General features: G+C 61.8%; 9 protein-coding genes across 9 annotated transcripts in view; 4 read left to right on the top strand and 5 right to left on the bottom strand.

The window, feature by feature from the left end:
• Window positions 1-131: 131 nt before the first annotated feature.
• On the bottom strand, window positions 132-752 carry OT_ostta11g01325 (Sterile alpha motif, type 1; the record flags this gene model as incomplete). Its single annotated transcript, XM_022982990.1, has 1 exon — window positions 132-752. One exon carries the CDS (start codon window positions 750-752, stop codon window positions 132-134), a length of 621 nt encoding a protein of 206 aa, XP_022839930.1.
• Window positions 753-962: 210 nt separating this feature from the next.
• Window positions 963-2,570, bottom strand: OT_ostta11g01320 (WD40 repeat; the record flags this gene model as incomplete). The annotated part of the gene is made up of 1 exon (XM_022982989.1): window positions 963-2,570. One exon carries the CDS (start codon window positions 2,568-2,570, stop codon window positions 963-965), a length of 1,608 nt encoding a protein of 535 aa, XP_022839929.1.
• Window positions 2,571-2,678: 108 nt separating this feature from the next.
• Window positions 2,679-4,328, bottom strand: OT_ostta11g01310 (von Willebrand factor, type A; the record flags this gene model as incomplete). Its single annotated transcript, XM_022982988.1, has 1 exon — window positions 2,679-4,328. The coding sequence occupies one exon, from the start codon at window positions 4,326-4,328 to the stop codon at window positions 2,679-2,681; it is 1,650 nt and encodes a 549-aa protein (XP_022839928.1).
• A 596-nt stretch (window positions 4,329-4,924) lies between these two features.
• Window positions 4,925-6,292, top strand: OT_ostta11g01300 (Ribonuclease H-like domain; the record flags this gene model as incomplete). The annotated part of the gene is made up of 1 exon (XM_003081897.1): window positions 4,925-6,292. The coding sequence occupies one exon, from the start codon at window positions 4,925-4,927 to the stop codon at window positions 6,290-6,292; it is 1,368 nt and encodes a 455-aa protein (XP_003081945.1).
• Window positions 6,293-6,351: 59 nt separating this feature from the next.
• OT_ostta11g01290 (Zinc finger, CW-type) lies at window positions 6,352-10,425 on the bottom strand (the record flags this gene model as incomplete). The annotated part of the gene is made up of 1 exon (XM_022982987.1): window positions 6,352-10,425. One exon carries the CDS (start codon window positions 10,423-10,425, stop codon window positions 6,352-6,354), a length of 4,074 nt encoding a protein of 1,357 aa, XP_022839927.1.
• Window positions 10,426-10,769: 344 nt separating this feature from the next.
• Window positions 10,770-11,750, top strand: OT_ostta11g01280 (4'-phosphopantetheinyl transferase superfamily; the record flags this gene model as incomplete). Its single annotated transcript, XM_022982986.1, has 1 exon — window positions 10,770-11,750. The coding sequence occupies one exon, from the start codon at window positions 10,770-10,772 to the stop codon at window positions 11,748-11,750; it is 981 nt and encodes a 326-aa protein (XP_022839926.1).
• A 102-nt stretch (window positions 11,751-11,852) lies between these two features.
• Window positions 11,853-12,629, top strand: OT_ostta11g01275 (Cysteine/histidine-rich domain; the record flags this gene model as incomplete). Its single annotated transcript, XM_022982985.1, has 1 exon — window positions 11,853-12,629. One exon carries the CDS (start codon window positions 11,853-11,855, stop codon window positions 12,627-12,629), a length of 777 nt encoding a protein of 258 aa, XP_022839925.1.
• A 40-nt stretch (window positions 12,630-12,669) lies between these two features.
• OT_ostta11g01270 (Cysteine/histidine-rich domain) lies at window positions 12,670-13,566 on the top strand (the record flags this gene model as incomplete). The annotated part of the gene is made up of 1 exon (XM_003081895.2): window positions 12,670-13,566. One exon carries the CDS (start codon window positions 12,670-12,672, stop codon window positions 13,564-13,566), a length of 897 nt encoding a protein of 298 aa, XP_003081943.2.
• Window positions 13,567-13,642: 76 nt separating this feature from the next.
• Window positions 13,643-14,085, bottom strand: part of OT_ostta11g01260 (unnamed product) — a gene marked incomplete at both ends in the record, with an annotated part of 2,053 nt that continues 1,610 nt past the window's right edge. Inside the window, one exon of the mRNA XM_022982984.1 lies at window positions 13,643-14,080. Within this exon, the coding sequence (XP_022839924.1) occupies window positions 13,643-14,080 (438 nt within the window). The remainder of the gene's footprint in view (window positions 14,081-14,085) is intronic.

Genomic DNA, 14,085 nt, shown 5'->3' with positions numbered 1-14,085 from the left:
CTTGGCTATCTGCAAAGATCTACCTCGACGTTTGCTCTCGCACGCGCGGTGAAGTGACTCTGGGGCTCTCTCTCGTCCTCGTCTCGATCCGCGTCTCGATCCGCGTCTCGATCCGCGTCTTGATCCGCCGCTCACCGTCGATCACGCATCGCGATCAGCGCTCGAGTGATCTTAACCATCGGCCCAAAAGGCACACCTAACTTGTTAAAATCTTTCTCTCGCATCTGCTTCAGCGCGTCGTAATCGATCTCCTCCCTGGCGAACGCGTCGACGTATCGATCCAAATCGAGCGAACGCAACAACCGCGAAACGTTCACATCGCCGCGCCGTCCCCCGACGGGCCTCTTACTCGCTCCTCTCGACCCACGACCGATAAGTTTCGATCGTAGATCCTCTCTCGACCCGTTCGACGCGCTCGTGCTCCGATGCGTCAACCGCCGTCGTAAATCGTCGCTCATCCGCGCGTCCTCCTCGCCGACGACTTGCCCCCGCGGCCACTTCTGTTCGCGTCCAGCCTCGATCGTCCGTCGCAAATCACTCCCTAACTTCTCACGCAAGTCCGCGGCGCCTCCACCGTACGCCCGCATCTTCGTTCCGTTCTCTTTGCCCTCGGCCTTGAGCCTGGCCCGTAAATCATAATTTCCATCTTTGTGCTTTCCGTTCGCGCGCGTCTTGGTCACCGTCGTTCGCGTCACGCGGTCGATCGCGCTCGGATGCGATCGTGCGCCGTTGGCGCGGCGTTTGGCGGGCATCGAGAGGTCGTCGCGTCGCGTGAGTGAGTGGAGGTTGCCGCGCGCAACACTAAAGCTTCAAAGCGGAGAGCGAAGGCGGAGAGTTTCATTCATCGTCGAGGGTCGCGGGGCGCTGTGAAATGTTGTACATCTATTTGAATGCGCGTTCTATGCGTGTTGTACACGAACGTCGGCGATGGCGACGAACGGAGTCGATAGGCGTCGGCGTCGTCATCGGACGGGTCGCCGAATCGAGCGGTATCCCAAACCGCCGCGGTGGGTCGAGGACGGATCAAGGAGTCTTCGGTCGATCACGTCGTCATCGTCGCTCCAATCGTCGCCATCCACAGCGACGTTGTCGATTGAGCCCTTGGCCGGACGCCAGACGAGGACGTTGGCGTCCTTTCCGCACGTGAAGAGCTCGGCGTCGCCGCCATCCTTGTACGCGCACGCGAAGACGTCGTCCATGTGCGCTCGAAGCTCGGCATCCATGGTGCCGGTGTGCGTCCGGTACGATCGCACGCGTCCATCTGTACATGGCACGAAGAGACGCTCACCGTCGGCGGTGATAGCGATCTGACACGCCACGGATGTCGGAGCGAGGCCGGATTCGTCATACGGCGTGTACGTGTTCAATCCATTCGATAAATCCCACCGACGGATCCTTCCGTCCGCGCCGGTTGAGATGAGAAACATACCACATGGCGTCACTTTCACCGCGCTCACTCGACCGTCGTGCGCTGGAGCAGAAACGGAGGAGTATCCGTCTCGCGCTGGGAAGACGCGTGACGATCGACGCTCGTCGTCATCGCCGCGACCTCGCCCTCGAAAGCCGACGCCCCAACCACCCCATCCCCCGTTCCTGGCACGCTTGCGATTTACGCCACCGCCTCCGCTCGTGCTCGCGCCGTTCGATCGCCCCCATCCTGAGCTTGAGCATCGTCTGGCCGAGTCGGCGCGCAAGTGTTCCGGAACCGCATCCGCCATCTTCCTCGACGCCGGCCTAGGCCCAGCTTCGTGCGTCCCACCCACCACGCTCGCCCCGGCGTACATCGCATCCTTAATAGCGTCCACCCTCGCGCTCGGCTGCGTGTTGTGTCGATCTAAAATCATGTACGCTCCCGCCCTGCGAATGTCCCACACTCGCACGTCGCCCTCCGCGCCGCCCGTCGCGAGCGCGTATTCGCTCGATCGCAACCAATCGATCGCGCTCACCCCCCCTCGGTGCCCACTCAGCGTGTGCGCGATCGCGTTCGACGCGGGATCCCACAATCGAACGACGTCATCGTCGCTTCCGATCGCGCACAGCGCGCCGCTCCCCGCCGCGCCGCTCGGCGCCACCGCTCGGACTTTCGCCCCGACGTCGATCTCGCTCGCCACCTCGGCCGCGTTCGCGTCCCAAAATTTCACCGCGTGATCAAAACCACCCGTATAAAACCCTCCGGTGTCGCTCGGGAGCCACGACGCGCACGACGTCGCGTACGCGTGTCCCGGCGCCTCGCTCGCCGTCCCGCTCGCCGTCCCGCTCGCCGCGCTTTGATTCCCATCGCCGCGTTCTCCCGCGCGCACCCGCGCGCCGCGACCGCTGATTCGACACACGACTACCGGCGCCTCGGCGTTGGCCTCCGTGTCCGCGACGACGCATCCACCGCTGATCGTCCCGATCAACAGGTACCGGCGCTCGCTCTGGTCCAACGCGACGCACGTGGGCGAATCGTCTCCAATGTTCACGGGCGTGACGTCGGTGAGCGGCGATAACGTCCGCGCGCGCTCGGCTTGAACGACGAACGCGGCGGGTGGAGCGGTGCGCTGCGCGCGAGCGCGGGTGAGCGCGAGCATGATGGACCCGAGGCTCGCACTGAGGATGATTGCGAGCGAGCGTCGGTTCGGCGAACGTGATTACAACGAGCTAAGACGCGTACGTGTGACGCGCGGAGTGATGTACGATCACGACGGTTTACCGCCCACGGCGCTCCAGGATTGGAACTTGTGCGTGTGCGTGCACAGGGACTTCATTACGTCCGGGTCTCCGGCGTCTCCGACGAGCAATCCGTGCACCTTCAGTCCCATCTCTTCCTTGGCTTCGTTCAGATTGGCGACCAAGTTCTCGTCCGGCGGTGCGATCTCGCCGTCGGTGACGAGTAAGATGTCGGCGTTGGACCACTCGGCCTCGTTTAAGCGAGAGAGGGCGCGATTGAACGGCTCGTCAACGTCGGTGCCTCCGTGGAACGAACCGCTGAGGAACTCCAAGAGGCCGTACAGCCCGGTGGCGTTGAGCTTGAGCTCGAGCTCTTGGCAATCACCGGGTCCACTAAAAGAGTACAAGAAGCACGCGCGCTGCTGCGCTCGACTCTGACGCATGCACTCGAGCACCATGGCCTTGGCGACAGTTTCACGCGCGCCCATCATCGAGCCAGAGGTGTCGAGACAGACGATGATCGGTCCGCACTCCGCGGCGGGACGCGTTTCAAAACCCTCAATCGTGATCGCTGGTTCCTCTGACCACCCCACGCGCTCGTACGAGAGCAACGTGTGCTCAGCACGGCGAGCAAAGTGTAGCAGCCGCGCCTGTGGCAAACTGGATGCGAGGAGCGTCAACTCGCTTGGCATCATGCGCGAAATGTCATCCGATCGACACAGTCCCGCTGTTTCCTCGGGCTCCATCGGGCTTCGCACGAGGCCCATCGGAAAGCCCTGACGCTCGCGCTGACGCGGCGCTCGGCGAAGAGGCCCGCGCCCGCTCCCTCGTCCTAAACTGCGCACCATGTCTCGCAACTCGCGCAAATCTTGGAGCTTCTTACGAAGCGAATCGAGCTCCTTCCATCCCGTCTGCTGCCACAGACCGCGGGTGAGATCGAATCCTTCGGGACCGTCCGCGAGATCGTCCAAGTTTAGACCCTCAAACGCTTTTGCCGCCTTGTCGAGCTTATCCACCGCTGGCTCCCACTGCTCCTTGAAATCCTCCATAAGTTTCTGCACCATTTCCTTATTCTTCTCCTTCGCTTGCTCCTTCGCTTGTTCCTTCGCCGCCTGCTCGGCATCGACGCCAACATCGAAATCGTCCACGTTATCGTCGCCGTCCACATCGTCCCCACCCCCTCCCTGGCCGCCCGCCTGACTCTGCTCCTCGCCGTCGCCATCCTCGTCGGAGTCATCTCCGGCGCCGCTCCCCTGGGCCTCACCCTCGCCCTCGCCGTCGCTCATACTCTGTGAATCCTGAGGATCACTCGGCGGCATCTCCGGTTCGCCGTCCTCTTCCACGCGATCGCGTTCGTAAATGTACAGAATATCCAGTATGTTCTTCATGAGCGTGTCCAAAACCGGTGGAAACCGCCGAGTGAACCGCGCCATGTCTAAATCCCCCAGCGCCTCGATCATCGCCTCGCGAAACGTGTCGTCCTCGGGCCAAATCACGTCGGCGTCCGGTAAGAGCCCCCTGGACAAGGCGTTCTTCCACTCCGCCACCCCCGACGCCGACCGTCGCAGCGCCTCGGCGTCTCCGCCCGCGCTCGGCAATCGCAACAAAAACGGCAGCACATCCTCGGGAATCCGTCCCATCACCGCCGCCCCCTCCACCGTTCCCGACAACCGAGCCATGTTCATCAGCGCCGTCGCGCGCGCGTCCCCGTCCCCGTCCGCGTCCGCCGACGCCCGCGTCCCGCGCGTCCCGAACGCGTCGTCTGCCCACGTCCCACCTCTCGCCGCGCCGAATCGCGCGAGCGCATCCGCGGCTTCGCGCGCGTCCTCGCCGCCCCCCCCGACGACGTCGTCCCCCGTCGACGTCGATCGAGGCCGTCGTCGTCGCGCGCGCGCATTTTTCCGCTCGAGCGCCGCGCACATCCATCGCGTCCGCGTCGTCCGCGCGCGCGTCGCGGCGGACCGTCGGACGAACGTCCGCGCGCGCGCGCGGGCGAGGGACATCCGTCCCGGCGCGCGCGCGTCGGCGTCGGCGGTGTCGACGTCGACGTCGATGTGTGGAGACGGCAAAGGCGTGACGTGGGTGTCCGTAGGGTTTAGGCCGTGTGTCCGTAGGGTTTATGTCGTGTCCACGACGTCGCGTGGACGTCCATGGGGACATGTCGTGTCCACTACGTGCCGTGCCCGTCCACGGAACGCGTGCGTGGCGTCGCCCGCGATGGATGAATTGAATTCAAAAAAAAAAACATCGACGCCGCACGCGCGCGCGCGCGAGCATGGCGCCGGCGAACAAGCGACGATTGCCGCGCAGCGTGGTCGAGACGGCGACGCGGCGCGCGCGCGAGGGACGGACGGGCGCGGGAGACGCGCGGGAGGGGTCGGTGGTAACGACGGGCGATGAAAACGAACCGGGGAAAGATGCGACGACGACGACGACGACGACGACGACGACGGCGGCGATCGGGAGCGAATTGCCGAGAGCGAGCGAGCGCGTCGCCGCGGTGTTCGAGTACGACGGACCGATCGTGATCGCGAACACGGCGAAGGAGTTGGACGAGGCGATGGGTCGAATCGAGGCGATTCGCGGCGACGCGGATGACGGCTCGGCGGCGCACTGCGGATTCGATATGGAGTGGCGAGTGACGTTTAAGAAGGGAGCGGGGGAGTCGAAGACGTCGTTGGTGCAGATCGCGGCGGCGAGCGCGGATTTGAAGCGAAAGGTTGTGGTGTTGGCGAGGATACATACCGCCGGGTTGACGCGCGCGTTCAAGCGCTGGTGCCGGGATTCGTCTCGAGGGAAGACGGGATTCAACGCCAGAGGCGACGCGAGGAAGCTCGCGAGGGATCACGGCGTGGAGATATCGAGAGTGATCGAGCTCAACGCATTGGCCGCGGAGCGATTTCCGGGAGGGTGTCCGAGCGCGCCGTCATGGTCGCTCGCGCGGCTCTGCGAGCACGTGTTGGGAAAGACGCTGCCAAAGGACAAGACGCGCATGTCGAATTGGGAGCGGGAGAAGTTGAACGAAAATCAGATCAAGTACGCTGCTATGGATGCATGGGCATCTCTCATGGTGTATCGTGCGCTCATGCGAAGGGAAGTGGTCGAAACCATGGGCGCGGAGCCGTATGAGTACGACCCTCTCCCGCCGGCGGTCGTGAAGACGTCGTCGGACGAAGACGAGAGCGAGGAGGATGAAGAAGCGTGCGCGCATTCTGACGACGACGTCGACGATGATATGGTGAACGTACTCGATAACAAAGATGCCAAGGGCGACCTAACGCCGCAAAGCGCCAAGGTGAGCGGCAATGTTGAGTTGACGAGCGAGGAACGCGTCGTGTACGAATTGCACTTGTCGGGCATGAAACCCGCGTGCATCGCTAAAGAACTTGGCGTAACAGAACATATCAGGAACGTGGTGATGATGCCTCTCACCCGAGCGCTTCGCAAGGGATGTGCGTTCTATTACGACCTGCTAGACGTCCCGCAGGATATGACGCTGTGGTTCAGCGACTTTGTGTACATGAATAGCCGCGGACCGAAGATGGGTGATTTCACGAGTCAGTTCGAAATTACTCCGGAGAACGCGCAGATATATCTCATCATGATGGCGTTGAAGTTCGCAAGAGATCAAGAGCGTAGGTAGAACAAATATTTTATCAAAGCGTATTCTAGTACCAACGGCAGAGCACAACACGTTTCACTTCATGGAGGTCTGACGTTCGCCTTGATCCAGGCTAAGACTTTCACAGGGATCGATCTTTTACCCTGCATCCACGCGTCGATGATCGGTGAACCAATCAACTTTTGAGGATTACCGATACCCCACGGACCGCTCAAGTTGGGCCACGTCTCCTCGGGCCAGTTCTGCAAGTGGCCAATCCATGTTTCGTGTTCAAGCGAGCCAGCTCGAGCGAGTGGTTGGTTCGGTCGGCTCGAATAACAGCACGCGATATCGGGCATGGTAAGGTTGCCTTTGCGATTCGCAACCAAGTGTTGAGTCGGGTCGGCGACCTCCTGTTTGTGCCACTGTAACATCGTCGCCCCACTGTAACCAGGTCGATACGTCTTCTCCACTCTCGCAACGATTTTGTCGCCTCCGCCACCAGCGCCGACACCCCACGCATTCACTTCGTCTTCGCGCACGGCGACCTTATCGCTAGTGTATCCCATGTGTTCGGGAGCGGGACTCGGTTGCCAGAATTGCTCTGTCATCGCGTAGAAGTGGACGAGCGCCGCAGCGAGATCGTGTCTGGCGCACTTGTCTCGAGGCAACTTTATGAGCTCATCTCGAAGCCAAAGCAAAGACTCCCTCAGATCCATCTTCCCCTTGCGGGCCTTGTCGGCGATAGCTTCGACTTTACTCGTCCACTTCACGAATTCATCTGCGTCACGTTTCCGCTCGTGAGGACCCATGGCGTTTAGAAGTCCGCGAATGACCGATCGATCGAAGCCATCCGTACCGGTTCCCCAAAACTGTACGGCAACCTCGTCGTCGGTGAGTCGCACGAACGGAGGCGGTGCGCTCTCAAACTTGTCCAGACACTCGTACACGCTCTTCTGAGCCCCCCCGTCCCGCGCGCGGGTCAATACTCTTCGCAGCTTGCTGAGCATGATGGCGATACTCTGAGTTCTATTCTCGCGAACAGCGAGAGCGTCAATCTTGGCAAACTTTTCGTTGTACGTGAACTCCATCCCTGGACTTTTCAGCAGCAGCTTTTCGTGCTCCTGTTTTGCCGCCGCGAGGATGTGTTTCGGCAGCTGATTGACCTCCTCTTCCATGTATATCGCAAGATCACCCACGAAATGAAGGAGCCAGCTGGGACAGCACTTGAGAAGCCCTTTGCCCGGGTAAAATCCAACCTGTTCAAGGCATCGCACCTGCTTTGGATTGAGAGGCTCAGCAGCTCTGTCGATGGCTTTGAAAGCGATCACCTGCCTATCGATGAGCTTGTGCTTGGTGTTCAACACTTGGGAGTTGTTGTCTTCGCCGACAAAGTTCAGATACGAACCTCGGCACATGCGCGCGCCACACAGGCAAAACGCAGCCTCTACCTCCTTCATGTTATCAGTACAGCTGTGGTAATTGTACGCCAACTCCTCTCCGGGCTCGATGTCTCGGTTGGTGATGAAGTGAATCTCGTACTTGCCATTGATCGCCTTCAGGTTCACCTCTACGTTTGGATCACACGTATGCGACAGACGACCTGCGTAGTTGTTTTCGTGCATCGCGTCGCAGAACAACACCGAGTATCCCTCTTCGTCGCCCCCTGGTCGCTCGATTTGCATATTGTAAAACTCCGGTGGACCCTTATCTCTAAGACCTCTGTTCTTCTGTACCAAACGAATCGCGTCCTGCTTTTCCGCCCACGCCCAAGGCGGATAGATCTCACCGAGGAAATCGATAAGAAACTCACCCTTCTTAATCGGTTCCTTGCACACGACGCCGAAACCTTTGCGATGCACGGCGTAGAACTCGGGAGACACACGTGACTCGGACGCGAGCTTCCACAGAGCTTTGGAAAATGCGATACTTTTCATATCGTTCATACGCACGCCTTGGTTCTCGAACTTTTCAGCAAGATCCTCCGCGGCGAGCGCCAGACTCTGTGTTGCCAGCGTGTCTGGTGTCATGGCTCCATAGCTCTCGTTTACTTGCGACAGAAGGTGCTTGTAGAGCGCCCACACGTCATCCTCAGAAAAGTCTGGAAGAACTTTTTGAAGCGTGGTCGTCGCGTCGCGACCGGTGACGAAGTCACAACCGTACGTCTCCTGTTCGATTACCTCCGTGACAAGCTTTTTACGCTCTGCTTTGACTCCTAGCGACGGCCACCATCCCGGAGGATGTCCATCGTCGACGTTCGCCGTCGACGTAGTCGACCCCTTGACGTACGGATGGTTCTTCGCGAGCGTCACCGAGCGCTCGATTTGACATTCCAACTCATCCTTACGATCGACGTACTCTTCAATCACGGTAAACTGCGTGCGTAGGGCTGTACCATCGGCATTCTTCTTTTCCGCCTTTTTCACGCCCGCCGCCTTGAGCACAGTCAACGCGGCGATCTTGAAGCTCTTACATACCACTGACAGACGCCCAAGCTCTTTCTCCACCTCCTCGCGCAGTTCTTCGGCAGTTTTTTGTTTCTCTTCTTTGATCTTTTCCTTGACCTTTTCGCGCCCTTCGCTCGTATCGCCCTCCCTCTTAACCTCGCCTGTGGCGGTGCCATCTAAAATGAAACCGAACACCGTCATCAAGTTGCGCAGTGAAAGCTGATTGATCGGCCCTGGAACGAACGATTCATCGACCTCTATGATGACATTCTTCGTCAACGACTTGGCCTTTTTCGGTTTCGCGCTCCCACCACCGCCGCCACCACCGCGGTCCACTACTTTTAAACCGACGTGATCAAACCAACGGCCGATGAACATCTGCGGCGTCGGGCCGGCCAAGTACACGCGCACTGAAGCCTTGTACTTGCGCGTCGCTCCCCGACCGCAATGCGCCTCCCATGCTGAACCATAAAACATGTTCCCATCACCCTGGCCGGTGACGTTTGCGCACATGTGCTCGGGCTGTTCGCAGTAGCATCTAAAAATGTTACGTCTAGGAAGATACACTCCTCGATGGGAGTTGCACGTCACGGGAACCTGCACCGGGATCGTTCCGATCGACGCCGGCGTCGGATAGGGTCGGGGCGTGCCCGGGACCCAATCCACAGGATCCTCCGGTCCCTCCTCGATCGGTGCGCTGGGTACGGCCTCGTCTATAATCGGTTTTGGTTTGGGCTTTGGCTTGTCCTCGAGCTTGACCGAGACGCACACCAAGCCGTTCGGTACCGGCCCTTTCCCATTCGCGAAGTGCGCGTAGTGATCCTGCACGGCCTTCTGATGTAAAATCTTGCGAATGCCCTGATCTCTATTGAAGTCGTCGATCTCCTCATCCGCGAGCTCCTGAGGCGCCGAGCACGACGCGTGCGCCTTGTCCGCGTTCATTGCGCACACAAATCGTTCCCTATAAGAACTCGCCAACTCCTCGCTCACGGTGTATGCCACCTTCCGCCACTTCCCACAACCATCAGTCTCGCACTGCACCCACCCGTACTCGTCGAACGGCCCCGGATGCGGCGGCGCCGACCCCGAGCTCGCCGCGGCGCCGTTTTTCCCATTCTTTGACTTTTTCACCAACTTCGTGTACGTCCCGTCCTCGTGCAACTCGATCTCCCCTCGCGCCTCGCGCTGCCTCAAGTCATCCAACCGCTTTCGCTTCTGCGTCATCTTCACCCGCTCGTTGATCAATTCCTTCCGAATACGCGCCCGCGTCTCGTCGTTCGCCTTGAGCGCGTCGTCGAACATCGCGTTGATCTCCCTATCCGTCGCCTCCTGACTCCTCCGGCACGCGTTAAACCGTCCATCGCGTCCATCACCGCACACAAACGTCCCCTTCTCCCCCAACGCCGTCTCCACGCACCTCGGCACTCGTCTCCACCGGTCGCATCGTTCGCACTGCAACCAGCTCTCGCGCGCCGCGTCCGCCCCTCGCCTCGGCGCCGCGCTCATCCGTCGCCACGCCTCGTCGACGTCCGAGACGACGCCCAGCTCAACGTTCGCCCGTCGTTCGACCTCCTCTCGCAGCGACGCGCGCTTGACGTGCGCGATCGACCCGATCGCGTCGCCCTCGAGCGACGCCCGCATCGTCACGCTCGGTCGCAATCGCGCGCGATCTCTGAGCGATCTCGCGGCGGGCGACGGCGCGCCGTCACACAAAGTCTCGCGCGCCATCCCTCGCCCGCGCGCGACGCCGTGCTCTCGCGCGCGGCGATCGCGCGGTCGTCGTCGCGCGACGGCGGGCGATGGGTGATGGGTGATGTCGCCCGGTTCTGAGTCGTGAGTCGTCGATGGGGGACTCGGATCGGTACGCGTTTGTGATTCGTCCACGACACAGTCCATCGACGCGCGAGTCGTGACTCGTCGACGACCGCGCGCGACACCATGAGACTGTTTACCCACACACCGAGCACGACGACGCGGCGACACCCATCGCGACGCCTCGCCGCTCGACGCGTCCTCGCGCGACGTCTCCGTCGTCCCGCGACGCGGCGTCGCGCGCGCGCGGACGTTCGACGATGCGCGCCGTCGTCGCGCGCGCGGTCGACGCGTGCGCGCGCGAGGGACGCCGCGCGCGCGCGAGAGACGCCGCGCGACGAATGTCCGCGCGCGCGCGATGGACGACGGGACGCGGCGGCGCCGGGACGCGCGCGACGCGCGCGAGAGAGCGAGCGTTCGCGGGACGACGCGCGTGTTCGTGCGCGCGCGCTGGGGTGGAGGACATCGGGACGATCGAGGTGTGGTGTCTCGACGGGACGACGCGCGGCGGCGACGCGGCGGCGACGACGTCTCGGGCGAGCGCGCTCGCGGGTGAGGATGAGGTGGAGGCGTTGGGTGGGAATTCAGCGCGGTTGATCGCGCGGGCGTTCTTGCGGCGGGTGTTGGCGACGCACGGGGGAAGGGGGGTGAAGGCGAGGGAGGTGCGATTCGAGCTGGGCGAACGCGGGAAACCGCGCGTCGTCGCGCCGCGCGCGTTGGAGGGGACGTATTTCTCCCTGTCGCACTGCGATGGGCTCACCGCGGTGTGCGTCTCGACGCACGGGGAGATTGGGATCGACGTGGAGGATGAAAATCGAAGGATCGGATCGGATGTGATGAAATTCGCGAGACGGTGGTTGAGCCCGAACGAGCGCGAGGCGTTGGAAGCCGTGCGCGACGACGACGAACGCGCGCGCGCGTTCATGCGTCTGTGGACGGCGAAGGAGGCGTACGTCAAAGCGCTCGGGTTAGGGATCGCGGGGAGACCGTTCCGCGAGTTCGATATCGATTTCGGATCGTCGCTCGACGTGCGCGACGACGCGGCGAGCGACGGCGGCGCGTCGTGGCGACTCGCGCAGTTCAGGCCGCGTGCCGACGACTCGCACGTGTTATCGCTGTGCGCGCTCGCAAACGCCGATGGGACCCTTCCGCCCGTTCGCGCGCGGTGGGCGACCCTGTTCGACGACGACGGCGTCACCGAAGCTGACTTTGTCCTATTGAACCAGTCTCGTCGCGAGTAGCTCGTAACCGCACACCGCGACGTCCGGGACGTTCGGGCACGAATCCAAGCGCTCAGCCGAGCGCGTGTAATATTTATTATCCCAACGATCGAGGAGAGAGCGATGACGGACGTCAACGACGATCTCGATGCCTTGCCGAAGTGCTCGCGCCCCGACGGTAAATACATGTGTCAACGCCTCGGGTGCGACGCCCTGTACCTCCCTGGGCCGACGAACGTCGACGGCGAGTGCGTGCACCACGTCGCAAAACCTGTCTTTCACGACGGCGTGAAATCGTGGCCATGCTGCGGGAAATCATCGCACGATTTCGGGGAGTTCATGAGCATTCGCGGGTGCGTCTCGGGACGGCACACGTGTCGGAAGATTACGTACGAAAACGACGCGAAGGGTGACGGGAACGTGGGCACAGGTGGGTCTGGTGACGCTCTCAACGCATCGCCAGCGCCGGCGCCGATGCGAGCGCCCATCGCGTCGACGTCGGACAAAGCGCTCGGGACGCGCGGCCCGGACGCGCAGTGTCAGAGGTGCGCGCAGGGGTTTTATTGCGCCGAACACGCGTCAAACGACGCTTCGGAGAAATCCGTGGAAGAAACAAAACCCGAACCGATCATAAACGTCGATCCCGACGCGTGGCAAACGTGCAAGCGTCCGGGATGTGGATTGAAGTTCCGCGAACGGGACAACGCCGGCGACGCGTGCGTTTTTCACTCCGGCGCGCCGATTTTCCACGAGACCAAGAAAGGGTGGTCGTGCTGCACCGCTGACAAGTTGGTGTACGATTTTGACGATTTTTTGAAGATCGCACCGTGCGCTCGAGGGCGGCACGACGCCAACGCGGCGCCCTTACAGTTTCAGCGCTCGTCCGCGACAAAGAGGTAACAACGCACCGGGACGCGTCGTCCGCAGTCGACGACGCATCATGAGCGAGTACGAAGATGCGCGCGCGAAGACGATCGCGCGCAACGCCGAGCGCATGCGCGCGTTGGGCGTGAACGCCCTCGCCAAGGAGCTCGCGCCGACGAAGAAGCGAAAGGTGTCCGCGGAGGTCCCTCTGAGCGCGCCTCGAAGAACCTCCGGGAGAGCTCGCACGAAGCCGACGACGTACAGCGACGACGCAGCGTTCGCGGCGATCGAGTCTGAGGTCGGGACGTCGAGCGCGCGCGCGGTGCGAAAGGCATACGATCCATCGGTACCGCCGAACGACGCGTTGCGGAAGAGCGCTCTGACGGCGCGAGACTGGCGAGGTAACGTCAAGAGACATCCGACCAAGGGACACCTGATCTTCTCGGATCGACCGGACTTCAAACCGAATTTAACCCCAGCGCAAGTAATTCGCGCGGGGTCGTGGGGTGGATGTTACTTCCACCCGCGAGGTGGGAAGCCGGGGATTCGAGGCCCGTGCGACATCGACCCGAAGGAGTTCCCGCGCGAGTGGTTCGAGGGTTTGGATAAGACGATGTACGCGAGTCGGAGGTATAACGTTCCGACCAATATGTACGGCGTCAAGGCTGGGCAGACGCAGGAGTTCTGGGAGGAGAAGGGTTGGATCGACGCGCGCGATCCCAGAGGGTGGTTTCACTGGTATTGCAGGTTCTTTCAAGGACGAAGGATTGACGACGACGATAGACAGATATCGCGCTGGAAAGGGGTGTGCGGAGAGAAGGGTCGCTGGAAGACGAATTTAATCAATAAAATCATCGACGCAAACGCGACGCACGACGACTCTCGAGTTTCGCCCGTGGTGAGACAAACGTTGCTTCACTGGGCGTGCGAGATACGAGAAGAAGAGGTTCTCGCGTTAGCGAAGAGGCGATAGCTCGCCACGAGTTGTACATAATCAATTCATTCTACATTGTTTCTCATCGCTATTTCTTCTTCAGCACACCGCGCCGTCACTCGGCGAACGCGCCGAGCTCGGCCATCTCGTCGAGGAAGGAGAGATACTTTTTGTCCTCGACGTTCGGCGCCGAGTTGATCGCGTTACCCGTCGCGACGCGTTGACGCTTGCCTTCAGGTGCCTCCTGGCGCTTCACGCGAACACTCGCCGGTACAAGTCGCTTGAGTGCGACGTTTTGTTCCGCCCGAACCATGGGCGTCGCCGTCGGCGCCGCGCTCTTTGTGAACGCGGACGGATCCACCGGCGCGCGAGGGGCGGAGAAAAACCCACCCTCTCTTCGCGGCGGTGGTCGTCTCTGCGGCGGCGGCGGTCGTCTCGGCGGCGGCGGCGGTCGCCACATCACGCCATGCGGCGCGTGACGCGCCGCCGCGGTCGTCTCCTCCGCCTCTGGCGGCGCCGTCGGCGGCGGCGGGAGCGCCCCGGCGGCGGCACACTCTT

This window comes from Ostreococcus tauri, assembly GCF_000214015.3.
Source record: "Ostreococcus tauri WGS project CAID00000000 data, contig chromosome 11, whole genome shotgun sequence".
In the NCBI taxonomy this organism is placed as follows: domain Eukaryota; kingdom Viridiplantae; phylum Chlorophyta; class Mamiellophyceae; order Mamiellales; family Bathycoccaceae; genus Ostreococcus; species Ostreococcus tauri.
This window is presented reverse-complemented; position numbering and strand designations above follow the sequence as displayed.